The 15,548-nt window shown below is 43.1% G+C and overlaps 2 protein-coding genes across 3 annotated transcripts; one reads left to right on the top strand and one right to left on the bottom strand.

The window, feature by feature from the left end:
* Positions 1–105: 105 nt before the first annotated feature.
* On the top strand, positions 106–7,714 carry tox4a (TOX high mobility group box family member 4 a). The gene is made up of 9 exons (XM_047369237.1): positions 106–563; positions 655–720; positions 803–1,099; positions 1,538–1,783; positions 4,644–4,982; positions 5,066–5,146; positions 5,233–5,901; positions 6,930–7,072; positions 7,154–7,714. Exons 1-9 carry the CDS (start codon positions 465–467, stop codon positions 7,209–7,211), a joined length of 1,998 nt encoding a protein of 665 aa, XP_047225193.1. The 5' UTR covers positions 106–464; the 3' UTR covers positions 7,212–7,714.
* A 210-nt stretch (positions 7,715–7,924) lies between these two features.
* LOC124870508 (E3 ubiquitin/ISG15 ligase TRIM25-like) lies at positions 7,925–12,877 on the bottom strand. Of its 2 annotated transcripts, none has more exons than XM_047369239.1 (8): positions 12,591–12,877; positions 12,219–12,493; positions 11,244–11,561; positions 11,091–11,168; positions 10,159–10,240; positions 9,980–10,069; positions 8,798–8,854; positions 7,925–8,721 (listed from the first exon to the last, which is right to left on the bottom strand). In XM_047369239.1, exons 2-8 carry the CDS (start codon positions 12,474–12,476, stop codon positions 8,189–8,191), a joined length of 1,416 nt encoding a protein of 471 aa, XP_047225195.1. In that variant the 5' UTR covers positions 12,477–12,493; positions 12,591–12,877; the 3' UTR covers positions 7,925–8,188. The 2 variants fall into 2 exon arrangements, with proteins under 2 accessions (XP_047225195.1, XP_047225194.1); XM_047369238.1 differs by having other exon boundaries at positions 12,219–12,490; positions 12,591–12,875.
* Positions 12,878–15,548: the final 2,671 nt, after the last annotated feature.

The following is a 15,548-nucleotide window of genomic DNA, read 5'->3' as shown; positions in this document are numbered from 1 at the left end:
AAAGGCTTTGTGGTTCCGAGTAAACCAAGTTAACCGTTTACCGTCAATTCCATTGGACGTTCATTTTACCGAAAGACGGTGAATGCAGCACTAGCTTCCGCTGTCATCATGTAGAGGGCGCTAGCAAGTTTTACATTGACTAACATGCTTGTTTAAGGCCTCTAGTAAACTTTAGCCTGTAAGCAGACCAACACGTTGAATCTGATAATTAAAACTGACTTTATATAGCTGTTATTTACTTCAGATCACACAGATTTGATCTAATTAGATTTTTAAAGCCAAGGTATTTGAATATATGTTCGACTGTAGCAGCATGCTAACCGACTCTTTGCAGTTAGCAGCTAGCTAGCTAGATGTTAGCAGCTATTGATACCGATGTTAGCCCCAGTTTGTGAGCAGATTTCAGAATGTATGTGTAACAAAATATGAAACGTGTTTTAGCTTGTTTAAAGTAACCAGGCTAAATGGAGTTTTATTCAGAGCTGTCGGATGGCTGTCCTTCAAATGTTGACACGGAGTTCATGGACACCCCGGCATACGGTGGATACTCTGAGGAGAGCAAGGTAACGTTCAGGTGCATTAGATCCGACGAAGTTAGATTATAAAGTGTCTCCGCTGTACTTTAATTGGCTAAATGTTAATTATCTGTTGCAGTTTTCAGAAGGCAGCGACAGTTATCTGACTATCAGTGGAGCTGGACATCATTTCCTATCCTCAGAGGTTAGTGAGTGAACTTTAAAGGTGAACCATCTAACATATCATTTTTAATGACTGAACCATCGCCCTATTTTTCCACATACAGCAGACATTCCATACTCCTAGTCTCGGAGATGAGGTTTTCGAGATCCCCCCGATATCCCTGGATCCAGACCAAGCTCTGAGCATCGGTGAGGTGTCCCACTTTGACCTGACTGATGGCTCTGAGGATACCAGTGCATCTTCTGGCTCCAGAAGCCTGGTGAGCAACCTGGTGGTGGAGGCTAATGATCCATCCTTCGCCTCCACCTTCGTGAACTCTGGATCTCGGGGTCTGGACCAGCTGAACCTTAGGACAATGGCCCAAGCTGGAGGGGGAGCTCTGCTAAGCTCCTCTGCTCTGGTGAGTGACGAGCTGTGGACACTGACGCTGGTGACAAACATTTTAATGTTTTAGGGTTCTCCGGGTCTGGATAAGTATGACAAAAAATAGAGTACTGAATTATATTTGTATTTCCAATAGGTATTGCCTATCAGTTTGTGCAAATATTGCATCCATACATACATGTCTGTTTCTCCATTCACACATCTGTCTATCTGACCTTTTTGTCTATCCGTTCATTTGTCCACATGTCTGTCCTTCCATCCATTTGCCCATCTGCATCCATGCATCCACCAGTTTGTCTATCTGTCCACTTTCCATCCATTTGTCTGTTTGTTCATCCATCCATCCATCCACTGAATTCTGGGAGTTTGAGTCAGGAAAAGTACGAGTTTTTAATATGAGTAATGCGTGTAAAGATTATTATTATTATTTGTTTTTTTTTTTTTTGCTCTACAGGAAATGGGGAATTCTAGCGGCTCACATTTCAGCCGCTCTCCTCCCATGACCATTGATGTTCAGCTGAGTGACTTAGGTCATGGTCTTCTGGAAGGCAGTCAGCTTACCAGCATAACCCCGTCAGAACTGTCGCTGGGACTCGGTGGAAGTAACACATGCCATCATTCAGACGCACCTGATCAGTCACTGTTAATATCTTCGTCTCCAGTTGGTTCCCTGCAGGATGAGGACATGGATGACTTCAAAGTAATGAGAGTTACGCCCACTGCCTTGTAAAAGTATTTACATTTTGTCACAGTACAACCACAAACATCGATGTTTTGTATTGAGATTACTTTTTTGATCGACCAACACAAAGTAGTGCATGGTGGTGAAGTAGAAGTTGAGTTTTGGTACAGATTATCAGTTAGATTTAGATCTGGACTTTGACTGGGCCATTCAAACACATTATTATGCCTTGATTTAAACTGTTCCATTGGCGATCTGGCTGTACAGGTCCTTCTCAAAATATTAGCATATTGTGATAAAGTTAATTATTTTCCATAATGTCATGATGAAAATTTAACATTCATATATTTTAGATTCATTGCACACTAACTGAAATATTTCAGGTCTTTTATTGTCTTAATACGGATGATTTTGGCATACAGCTCATGAAAACCCAAAATTCTTATCTCACAAAATTAGCATATTTCATCCGACCAATAAAAGAAAAGTGTTTTTAATACAAAAAACGTCAACCTTCAAATAATCATGTACAGTTATGCACTCAATACTTGGTCGGGAATCCTTTGGCAGAAATGACTCCTTCAATGCGGTGTGGCATGGAGGCAATCAGCCTGTGGCACTGCTGAGGTCTTATGGAGGCCCAGGATGCTTCAATAGCGGCCTTTAGCTCATCCAGAGTGTTGGGTCTTGAGTCTCTCAACGTTCTCTTCACAATATCCCACAGATTCTCTATGGGGTTCAGGTCAGGAGAGTTGGCAGGCCAATTGAGCACAGTGATACCATGGTCAGTAAACAATTTACCAGTGGTTTTGGCACTGTGAGCAGGTGCCAGGTCGTGCTGAAAAATGAAATCTTCATCTCCATAAAGCTTTTCAGCAGATGGAAGCATGAAGTGCTCCAAAATCTCCTGATAGCTAGCTGCATTGACCCTGCCCTTGATAAAACACAGTGGACCAACACCAGCAGCTGACACGGCACCCCAGACCATCACTGACTGTGGGTACTTGACACTGGACTTCTGGCATTTTGGCATTTCCTTCTCCCCAGTCTTCCTCCAGACTCTGGCACCTTGATTTCCGAATGACATGCAGAATTTGCTTTCATCCGAAAAAAGTACTTTGGACCACTGAGCAACAGTCCAGTGCTGCTTCTCTGTAGCCCAGGTCAGGCGCTTCTGCCGGTTTCTGGTTCAAAAGTGGCTTGACCTGGGGAATGCGGCACCTGTAGCCCATTTCCTGCACACGCCTGTGCACGGTGGCTCTGGATGTTTCTACTCCAGACTCAGTCCACTGCTTCCGCAGGTCCTCCAAGGTTTGGAATCGGCCCTTCTCCACAATCTTTCTCAGGGTCCGGTCACCTCTTTTCGTTGTGCAGCGTTTTCTGCCACACTTTTTCCTTCCCACAGACTTCCCACTGAGGTGCCTTGATACAGCACTCTGGGAACAGCCTATTCGTTCAGAAATGTCTTTCTGTGTCTTACCCTCTTGCTTGAGGGTGTCAATAGTGGCCTTCTGGACAGCAGTCAGGTCGGCAGTCTTACCCATGATTGGGGTTTTGAGTGATGAACCAGGCTGGGAGTTTTAAAGGCCTCAGGAATCTTTTGCAGGTGTTTAGAGTTAACTCGTTGATTCAGATGATTAGGTTCATAGCTCGTTTAGAGACCCTTTTAATGATATGCTAATTTTGTGAGATAGGAATTTTGGGTTTTCATGAGCTGTATGCCAAAATCATCCGTATTAAGACAATAAAAGACCTGAAATATTTCAGTTAGTGTGCAATGAATCTAAAATATATGAATGTTAAATTTTCATCATGACATTATAGAAAATAATGAACTTTATCACAATATGCTAATATTTTGAGAAGGACCTGTATGTTTAGGGTTGTCGTCCTACTGCAAGGTGAACCTTCACCTCAGCCTCAAGGCTTTAACAGCCTCTGATGTCTGGGACACACTGTGCAGCTTCAGGAATTGAACAGGACTTGAACATGTCACAGTGTGCCAGCTCAGTATGATAGTAAATCATGTCAGCCTGCATGATGGAAGATGCTAGACTGCAGCAGAATTGCATCTGAATAAACATTTAAGCCTCAAAATGAATGGATAGCAAGTTACTGGTGTTAAAGTGCTTCTTATTTGGGTTGGATTCTGAAAAGAAGAAGAGCAGGATCAGGGAAGGTGATGTCTGTCGCAGCAGCATTCACACTGCACCGTTTCCCCCAGACATTTCTGATAATATATTGGTTGGCGCTGCGTGTGTCACACTTAAGGACCACATACCTCCAGTTTCAGGTCTGCAGCCAGAGGTTTTCTTTCATATTAGATTTTCTCTAACACGGTTAATAATAGCATGGCGAAAAAACCATTCCCACTGCATGATAATGCCACCACCATGCTTCATGTAGAGATGGTGCGTGAGCTGTTAGTTTTCCACCATACGTCCTTATCTGATCAGGTGATCCTGGTCGGGATGTCGGAGGAGATACCCTAGGACACCATCCGTCATCTCATAAGGAGCAACCTTGTCAGCATGCATACAAGCACATAGGGGCCATACAAACTACTGATCACCACTGGGAGTTGCTGCAATTACATTTCAGTAAATTGAACCAGCCTGCCACATCAAATTTTCTGTTTAATTTCAGGGTGACTTCAGATAAAACCCTCTGTTGGTTAAATAAACACATTACCCATTACATTATGTTTGTACATTTTCAGTATGGGAATCCAGCAGGATTAATTTCCAATTGAGATCTGATGTGTTTTAAGGTGTCCCTTAAATTTTTTTCCAGCAGTGTATTTTAAAGTTTCTGGTTCTAACTGTTTGCTTTATTGAAACTGTTTTGTGTTTTTGACCCACTTTCTCTTATCCTACAGAGAAGCCTTCTAGACTCCCCCGTGTCTCTCTCCTCCTCCCAGATCTTCTCCCCCATGTCCTCCCACCCCACGCCCCTATCCTCTGCCTCCGCAACAGCAGCCAGGAGAGGCGGAGGCAAACCTGCTGTTCTGGCCTCGGGAACTGACGCAGCAGCAGGAGGAAGGAAAGGAAGGAAGAAGAAGGATCCTAATGAGCCACAGAAGCCAGTCTCCGCTTACGCGCTGTTTTTCAGGGACACCCAGTCAGCCATTAAGGGCCAGAACCCCAGCGCCTCCTTTGGGGAGGTGTCAAAGATCGTGGCGTCCATGTGGGACAGCCTGGCGGATGATCAGAAACAGGTGCCGCATTTGCTTTTTAATATGGGGACTGACATTTGGAGGAATTACTTGTAGATTCCAGAATGATGGTTTGTTTCCTGTAGGTTTACAAAAAGAAAACAGAAGCAGCCAAGAAGGAGTACTTAAAGGCCTTAGCAGCATACAAAGCCAGCCAGCTGTCACAGGTAACACCATGCTGTCCTGCAAAGAAAAAACAATAATTTCTCTGTCTTTCACTCATTTTCCGGTTTTCTGAATTGCCTCCTTGCAGCCAGCTACTGTGGAGATGGAGATCTCTTCCCCTGTGATTGATCTGACCACCGCAGCCCAATGTCCTGTAGGCCAACAGGCCACTCTCCTGCCCTCAGCTAACAGCAGCATGGAGGCCAACACCAATATCTGTGGCTCTAACATCATCCTGGACGTCCCAGAGGTGACAACACTTTCCCACTCAGGAGCAAGCCAAGCCACCGCTCCAGTATCCGTCCTGCCTCCAGGCCAGACCATCACCAAGATCATAATCCCGAAGCATCTTTTGCAAGGCGGGGGTCAGGTGGTGACCCTGCTATCTGGAGGGGTTGGCGCTGCGCAGCCAACTCTCCTGGTCTCGAGCGCCGCCCGTCAGCCGCCGCCTCTGCAGCAGATGCAGATTGCGCCGCCCCCTCCGCGGCTGCAGCAAATGGCGCCAGCCCCGCCGCCATTACAGGCTAAACCCAGAGAAGGAGTGACGACGCTAAGCCAACCTGTTACAATAGCGGCAACATCTCCACCTCCACTCCAGATCAAAATAGTTCCTGCGTCCGTTCAGGACAGATTGGCTGCTTCTGTTGTTGTACCCAGCATAGCAGCTGCAGCTACGTCTGTGCAGGTGGTGAATGAAGGAAAATCTGCCGCAGTTTCAGGTGACGACGATGTCACCGAGGTGCTGGATTCAGACGAGGTAAAGATTATAACCACCATGGCGCTGTGATTTAGTTCCTTGCCCAAGGATTCACAACATTATTCTACATTTTGACGCTTCAATGCGTTTTAATTGGATTTTATGTTATAGAGCGGCATACAGTAGCACATAATTGTGTCAAGCAAGAAAAGGGATATATGGTTTTAAAGTTTTACACACAAATATATAAAGTGTGGCATGCATTTGTAATCACCCCCCACTGAGTCAGTACTTTGTTGAGCCACCTTTTGGGGTATATCTACATTTTTGCCAGTTGTTCTTTGCAGTTCGTCTCAGTAAGCAATTATTTTCAAGGTTTGCAAGAGATTCTCAATTGGATTTAGGCCTGACTTTGACTGGACCACTCTAAAACATAAAAACGGTTCTATATGAACTACATTTTAGCTCTGGTTGTCCTGTTGCAAGTCAAAACGTTGCCCCAGTTTCAGGTCTCCATCTATTTACCATCAACTCTGACCAGCTTCCATGTCTCTGCAGAATAAGCCTTTCCCCACAGCATAATACTGCCAACAACATAGGGGTGGTGTGTTCACTATGTTGGCCACAAAGTAACATTTTAGTTTTGTCTGACCAGAGCATGTTCTTCCTCATGTTTTCTGCGTCGCCAACATTTATGGCAAAATGCCAGAACATTATACTGAGAATAAACTAGGCATGGGTTGACTAATTAAGTGACCTCTGAAAGTTGCAGTGGATTTTATTTAGGAGCATAAGATAGAAAGGGGTTAAATACAAATGCATGCCACACTTTTCAGAATGTTGAAAACCCTTTATCCTTTTCTGTTTTGGAAAATCCCAAAGATACTGTCAAGTTTGTGGCTGTAACTTTTTTTTAAATATATTTTTGACAGAAATGTAAAATAGTTAAAAGGATTTGGACATTCTGATCTGAGCTGTCTACTCCTTCTAACACCTTACATGATGATGTTGTTTTTGGTTGCACCGTGTAGACAGATCAAGTTCTCCTGCTGTCATGTGCGCCTGCTAAGTTCTCCTCCTGCTTTCAGGATGTGATGGAGGTGAGTGCGTCCGCCGGTGCCGCCACTGTGAAGAGCATGTGTGTAAGAGCAGGCTGCACAAACCCAGCGGTGGACAGTGAAGACTGGGACAAGGAGTACTGCAGTAATGAATGCGTGGCCACTCACTGCAGGTGTGTAGGCAGTCTCTCCTGTGTCTTTTTTTTCTTTCTAGCCACCAGAAACATTTTCTGACATCTGTTCTCGTTCTGCAGCGATGTCTTCAAGGCGTGGTGCTCCATCCGGAACCAGAACCTGGGGACAGTGAAGTGAAGGCCCACCACCAATCACACAGACACAGCGGCTGTTTTTGCCACTAGCACTAGCTGGCTGAAAAAAAGACTGAACAAGGATAAGTGACTGTTGTCAGTGCTTTGTATGTAAATTGGACTTTTAACAGGAGAACAGACAACAAGAATCGGTCAAATCGATCCTGAATCCCTCTCATCTGCTGTTGACCTCATCATGGAAATCTGTTGAGCGTCAGGTCAGGTATCAGAGGACGTCAAGGCAGCTAGTATAGTTTGAAAAGTTACTTACAATTTTAAAGGAGCGTAAAGGAGAAACTAGATCAGTTTCTAGTAATGAGTGAAACAACCATTTCTAGATCAGTTTAGCAGAAAATGCCTTCATGTGTTTATATGTGTTTATTTGACACAGAATAATGCCTTTAACTTTTTTTTTTTTTTTTTACAAATTTTGATCAGGCGGTTTAGTTGTTTATCAGTGTTCGATTCTCATGTTTTTTATTAAAAACAAAAACCATACCCAACCTAGTTTCTATAGTTTACCCTGTTTATTTTTTTCACTGAAAAGGCTCTAACCAGGAAGTTTTTCCTTTCACTTCCTGTTGATTTGATGGGAACGCTTCAGGCTGCTCTCAGGAATAATTCCATTGTAGATTTCCCTTGGCTGTAATATTTGGCATTTCTTTATAACACTGATTCAATACACTAACCTATATTACCAATAAACAACAGCTAAAATATGAGGTAGGGAATTTTTACTGGAATTGACAAAAAAAATACATACTTTTTTCATATTGAATGTAGGCTTTTCCAAGGGTTTCAAAGCTGTTTGGATAAGAAAGTTACAAGATTTAGCTTTGAGAATTATCTAATGAAATATTTAAAACATTTCCTTATAAAATAACATTTTACAGTCTTTATAAAATACATTTCCTGAGCTGTAATTAAAGCCACCAGGCTTCAGGTGGTTTGGATCCTGTCTGTGACTGTGAGCAGGACTCTTCATGAAACCTTGACAATAGAGGCTCTGCTGGGAGGGTCAACATGATAAAGACCCAAACCCAAACACACAGGCTGCGTCAGCTCTGCCTTGAACTCGTGCAGCCGTGTCTCGGTGGAATCTGCAGTGCTGAAGGTGATTCTGCCTTCCTCAAAGTTCACCTCCACTGCTATTCTGCTGCTCTGCAACGATCCGAACAGAACGGTTATGTGTTTATCGTGGCAGGCGAACAGCTCGCCCTGGCCGCTGTGGGCGAGGCTCCAGGACTCTGCGTTGTGCCCGAACGTGCTGCTGTTTCTGCTCTTTCGCTGGACGCTCCTGTAGGACAGAGCGATGTCCCAGCAGCCCTCGGCCTCCACCTCCCAGACGTGGGAGCCGGAGGAGAAGCACGGGGTGGAGAGCACCTGCGGGGCTTCGTCAAAGCGGCCGTCGCTGTAGGGATAATGCAGCGCTGCTTTGACTCGCTCTGCTGTCCGGAGGTTTGCAGAAAGTCCGAGGAGACGACTGGCAGTGTCCATGTCCAACATGACGGTCCCTGACAGACAAGGTTTTAACGGGGGTTCACACACACTCCCAGATCTGTGCATACATTTAGAGGGGCATCTTCATACCTTCGTCTTCAGTTTCTGAAAGTCCGTGGCTCTTCATAGGATGATCGACCATGTATTCTATGCAGGAAAAAGAGTTCAATGAACATCTGCAAGGTTTGTATCCATGGAGGTCTTTTTCATTTTGCACCTTTAATAATGCCTGTAAAAATTCCCTTGTCAGGGTTGAATGATAATAAAACACATCTTCAATGAAGAATTGGAAGCACAAATTAGAATTTATTGAGGACTTTCTCTAATCCAAATGGTCAGAAAACACATACACCCCCATTAACATTTGGCTAAAGGTCCCTTAGCAAGCTGCACCTTGACTACACACTTTCTGCTACCTGGGGATTTGATCAATGTTTCACAGAACTTGTGGAGTTTATAATTGCATGACTCGATAACCTGAGTTGATGTCACAATGGCAATAAAACCTGCAATAAACACTTTACTAAATGGTGATGTGTTTCTGCTTTGGGTTCGTTGCAAACATAAATCTCGGGTAGTCAGTCTATCCAGCTACTGCAGAACAAATGTAATGCATTATGTGCATCTCAACATCATGGTTTTATTGAAAATTTACATCTGCTGCTGCTGCAATGAACTTGGTTGAATTGTCATAATTTTCCTAAATTGTCTTAATTACTTTGTCCAGTCGGAAATATTTCCTACTGCAATAAACAAACATCACCAACTGCGTCACTGGCATAGAAAGCCTTGTGCAGCTGAAATGGTTTTCACTTTACAGGTGTGCCCTGTCCACATGTGTTAATTCATAGTTTTGATGTCTTCAGTGTGAAGCTACAATATTCATATTCATGAAAATAAAGACAACTCTTTGAATGAGAAGGTGTGTCCAAACATTTGGTCTGTACTGTATCTGAAATCATCCACTTGAGGCAGAAACTCCCCTCCAACCCGGACAGGGCAAGCCACCCATTTTCCGGTCCTACAAACGTTCTCCTTGTTACTGACACCAAATTAGCTCAAAAGGCCAATTCCAATCAGTCCTAAATATAAAGCAGGGTGGTTCTTTCTTGTTCGGGCCTCCCTCGGTCTATGTTGGCATTAGACTTGCTTCACTCTGGAACGATGAAGCTAATTTTCCAACATCTTCCAGTTTCTGATCAGCTTGAGCCTTAATGATTCTCAGGTCTCCCTGAACATTATAACCAATATTATTATAAAATAGAGTTTTACCTGCAATGCTGGAATAAATGTGATGCACACGGCTCTGCTGCCTCTCCAACGCATCCGTCAGCGTCTGGTTTTCCACAGAGTAGCTGTAGGCTGGTGAGAACCAGAATGGGGACATCAGTGCATTCATGTGGTAACAGAACAATCGCACACAATTTAGGGCGTGACATAAACTCTCTCACCGTAGTACAGAACTATGAACCAAAGAAAGAGCAGAACCACTGTGACACCGTTGAGACGGTCCAGAGGGTGTCCTCTCTGTCTCTGGATTTAGGAAAAGAAAACATGTTGAAATCTGACTCGTAATGACCGTGGCAAATTATAGTCATACCTAAGTAACTCATTCACATTAGTCATGTTACAGTCATGAATTTGAATGAATTTTACTGACTAACACAAAGTACTTTGCACAACCACCTGATACTGCAGTTCAAGTTGCATGTCTTTTAGGATTCCTCTCTACTAGCTAGGCACATTTAAAAGCCTCAAATTTATTTCTATTCTTCTTTGCAAAATAGCTCAGATTGGATGAAGAGCATCTTCGAACAACAATTTTCAGGTTTTGCCAAACGTTTTCAGTTGGATTGTGGCCTGAACTTTGACTGGACCTAAATCATTTCATTGCAGCTCTGGCTGTATTTCTAGGACTGTTGTCCTGCTGGAAGACAAACTTCTGCCCTGGTCTCAAGTATTTTGCAGCTCCAGGTTTTCCTCAGACATTTACTGTATTGTTCTCCATCACTGTCGTTGCTGAGAGAAAACATCCCCACAGCATGATGCTGCCACCACCATGTTTCACCATTGGTATGGTGTTTTCAGTGTCTTCCTAACATTTTATGTTGGTGTTGTCTGACCAGGACAGATGGTCAGTCTGACTGACTGATTGAGAACTGCTGCATGAAATGTTCAGATCTTGTGATGCTGTTTTATAACCTAACCCTGCTTTAAACCTCCCCACACCTCTGTCCCTGGACTGTCTGGTATGTTCCTTTATGATGCAGCTTGTTCATTAATGTTCTCTGACAAACCTGAGACCTTTACAGAACAGCTGCATAATTTTGCATGGCACAGTAAGCCTAATAAATCCCGGTAAGCTTTAGGAAACAGGACCTACCTCATGCTGACTGTGTACAGCATTTGTAGATTCTATAATTTGCTCCCGGAGCAATCTGAAGTGCTGCTCCATATGCTCCTGTTGAATACACATTTATTGATTAGTTTTTACATCTCTCCCATGAGATATTGTTAGGAGCGATGCTGCACTTACAGTCAGCTGTCGTCGCATGACAGTGGAGGCATCCAAGGCTGCGTTGAGCTGCTTGCTTTCCAGGGCACACATATTACAGATATAGCGCCTGGACGAGCTGCAGTAGTACCTAAGCACCTCGTCTTGGTGCTGTGGGCACTTTCTCTCCAGCAGGTCACTCAGAGGTTCAACCAGGGGGTGTCCTGTGAACACCCGCAGCTCAAGGTGGTCCTTCACGTGCTCTCTGCACAGCGACACCTCACACTTTAGGCAGGTTTTAAAGGCCGGAGTTTTTATTTCAGGGCAACAGTCACAGTACACACATTCAGCCTGCTTGTCCTACAATGAGTACATACAGAGACCAGAGATCAGAATGGACCAATTTTCCCTAAATCAGCTCTGATCGGTGAATGGCCGGTCATATATTAAAAAATAAAAACATTTTTCCAGATTCTCTGGCGGCATGATCAGATAGAGGTTAGAGATGTGCTTTGACACATAAATAGGAATGTTCTTGTAATAAAATCCCTTTCTGTTTGCTCTGCACAATATATTCCAAATGTATCTCGATTGCACTAATATGTGCAATTTTAACATTACAATGGAGTTTTTCTTAGTTATTATATTTAAAGTGTCAGGAAAGCAGACTCAGTGTGCCAATGAAATGTTCAGCCTTGGTCTCGCTGTCTCCTTCAGATACTCGCAGTTGATAATATCTAAGAAAGCATTATAACAACAGATTACAAAGAGAGGAGTGACATGGCAATATTTACAAAAACAATACCAATTACTGTTCCATGATTTTCTAATGCTATACAACCTGAGATTCGTGGCTTATAATTATATGAAAATACCTACATATTAAAAAAAAACTCTAATGGTCCAAATCGGAATCAGCTTGAAAGACCTCAAAGAGACTGAAAATTGGCATCGGCCAAAAAAAGGCCTGATCGGTGCATCTGTACAAATAATTGAAGGAGATCGTAGCGGGTGTACCCTCCTCCTCTTGCTCAGTCTGAAGTCCTCTGCGATGCTGGCCAAGGTGTAGCTCTTCTGTAACTGGACGACCTGTCCGAAATCTGCCCTGCAGTCTGGGCAGCGGAACGGGACATCCGTGGAGTGGTCCAGCAGGGTTGTCAGACAGTCCGCACACATGCTGTGTCCACAGTGCAGCTGGCGGGGATCCTTGAAGACGTCCTGACACACCGGGCACATTAACAGCTCCTCGAGCCGGGTTTGATCTGCATCTTCCATCTTTGATCCCTGTGCTGCTGAGCATGGGGACAGGGTCAACTACAGAGATATATTACCATATAATCTTTTATATTAACGAAGCTTTAAAACGGAATAAAATGCATTAAGCCTTACCCTGACAGCAAAGGGTGGCCACATCCGCGTTTTCAGTTCGAGTTTCAGGTGAAAGTGAAAACAGCAGAGTGGAGTTTATAGCTCTGCTTCCTGGTGGGCGGGGCCAAAGGGACGGTCCAGTCCACAGTAGAAATGAATCTCCTTTCTGCTGCTGCCATTAGGCGGTTCTGTACATTTAACGTTTGAACAAAAAAAAACTAGTCCCATGTCATTAACATCTGTTGTTGTTGAGTTTAGTCACACAGAAATCCTAAAAGCACGTTGTTTTCCGTACGTCACTAAAGCTAGCTTGGCTTCAGGCGATGCGTCATCACGTCCGCCATTTTGTGAGAGGCAGATGCTCGTTGAAAAACAACCCATGTTCGCTTCCAAACAGGGTTTCCCGAATAAATAAAATACTGTAGTTTACTTTCAACACAAACGTATAAGTCTTTTATTAAATAGAATTTGTTCATTATAGTATTATTAATGGTGATCAATGAGAATGAACATGATCTCCAAATCAAAATAAGATAAACCAACCAGTTTGAAAATACACAACGAATTTAATTATGTTCTAGTTAAAATTACACTGTATTTAGTTCAACTATTTTGTTTTCAGTGTAAAATCACTTAATCTTCTTTTTCAGATAGTATAATGTAATAATCATTATTTAAACAGCAACCATAATTATCATAATTAAATAAGAATTAGATAATGACACTTATTACAAAATTAAAAGTACCTTTTACACCACATACACCTATTCACTAGTTATAATCAAATCATTTAAAAGGCTTATGCGAAACCCTTTACCCTCAATTTATGAAATGACATTTTTCATAATTTATTATACATTTTTACTATTAAGGAGTGGCCCCTACCCATAAGGAATGAAGGAATGTTGGAATGGGAGGAAAGGGAATTAAATGGAATTGGGCCAACATACTAAATGTAAGACCACATAAAGAAGTGTAAAACCATGTTAGGAATAATCTTTGAGAGTCGTTCCTTTAAGAATCTTTAGATAAAGTGTGGGATTTCTTCTGGGGACCAAGGACCGGAGGGGCTCCGAGACGTCTGACCGCCAACAGGGTGCGGTAGCTCGGACAAATTGGTGTTCCCGCCCACGCCCCGGAAGCGAAAACCACTTTTTGATAGGGTTTCCACGGAAGGACGACACATCACAGCAGCGGCCGCAAAACTAAAAAGTAGGGAGATTCCTATTAAAAAATCTCCAGTGTTTTTCCTGTAAAAACACTCTGGCTGTGTTGTTAGTTCTGAGTGAGCTGTTTTTGTAATTCTTGTAGGCAGAGAAATGGTTCAGAATAATTGTTGCGAACGGGTTAAACCGTAAGGCGTGTAGATAAGCCCTGTGACTCTAACGGTGGCAGTCTGGGAAGAAAGGTACAGTCTTCTAAAAGAAACTACGGTTTAGGGGTGTAGGTTTTGAGTTCCTTTATTGTATGTGTTATATATAAAAAATTGTAATGTGTTCTTATGATCATAACAGTGTGGAATTAGTCTGAACCTGTAGCGCTTAGAAAGTTAACTGTGCAGAACAACATGTATTATTTGTGAACTTGTAAAAACAGGCACTAAAGGGTGAGAGTGAAGGTGTCAGTTTCATCAATAGAAGATGCCTCAGAACAGACCTTCAGCAAAAGAATGTGTGAGAAAACTGAGAAGGCGCTGCACAACAAATGTAAAATGTATATTTCCTGTAGTATGTGTGTGTTCAATAAAAGAACGGTGCAGGGGAGAAAAAAAGTAGAAGTGTTCCTGACTACACAGAGACAGCTCTCTCCCCGTCCGGGTGAATCAACTTCAACCTCTAGTCCGTGTTTTGTTTTCTTAGACATTTAAGTTTAGTTCTTCTCGCGCAGAATTAAGATGCTTTGACCAAATAAATGAACGCGCAGGAGTTTAGAAGGACATACTCCAACATATGCAAGGGAAGATCGGTTTCCCTCGCACACAATATAAAAGCCACCTTCCTGAATGAGGCACGCAAAAACTCGGTTAGGGTTTGTAGGGTCCCAACTGTTCCATAAGAAGCGTCAAAAGATACTACCGAGGGGAAGAGTATGGGTTTAAATGGCCTCCCTGATCTTCTTAAAAGATCTCAAAGCTGTCCGCTTCTTCGAAAGTAAACACGCAGGGATATAGATGCGCATACCCGGGTGAAGGGTTTGACGAGTCCCGACCATTCCATAAAAAGGGTCAAAAGATACTGCCGGGGGGAGTGATACGAGTTTAAAAGGCCTCTGTAACCTTGTTAAAGAAAAGGGTTTAAAAGCCGCCCACTCCTTTTGATCAATTTTGAGTAAACAGCTGTATAATGTGGAGATATATTACAGGTCCTTCTCAAAATATTAGCATATTGTGATAAAGTTCATTATTTTCCATAATGTCATGATGAAAATTTAACATTCATATATTTTAGATTCATTGCACACTAACTGAAATATTTCAGGTCTTTTATTGTCTTAATACGGATTATTTTGGCATACAGCTCATGAAAACCCAAAATCCCTATCTCACAAAATTAGCATATCATTAAAAGGGTCTCTAAACGAGCTATGAACCTAATCATCTGAATCAACGAGTTAACTCTAAACACCTGCAAAAGATTCCTGAGGCCTTTAAAACTCCCAGCCTGGTTCATCACTCAAAACCCCAATCATGGGTAAGACTGCCGACCTGACTGCTGTCCAGAAGGCCACTATTGACACCCTGAAGCAAGAGGGTAAGACACAGAAAGAAATTTCTGAACAAATAGGCTGTTCCCAGAGTGCTGTATCAAGGCACCTCAGTGGGAAGTCTGTGGGAAGGAAAAAGTGTGGCAGAAAACGCTGCACAACGAGAAGAGGTGACCCAACCCTGAGGAAGATTGTGGAGAAGGGCCGATTCCAGACCTTGGGGGACCTGCGGAAGCAGTGGACTGAGTCTGGAGTAGAAACATCCAGAGACACCGT

The sequence above is a fragment of the Girardinichthys multiradiatus genome, chromosome 6, assembly GCF_021462225.1.
Source record: "Girardinichthys multiradiatus isolate DD_20200921_A chromosome 6, DD_fGirMul_XY1, whole genome shotgun sequence".
Classification (NCBI taxonomy): Eukaryota; Metazoa; Chordata; class Actinopteri; order Cyprinodontiformes; family Goodeidae; genus Girardinichthys; species Girardinichthys multiradiatus.
This window is presented reverse-complemented; position numbering and strand designations above follow the sequence as displayed.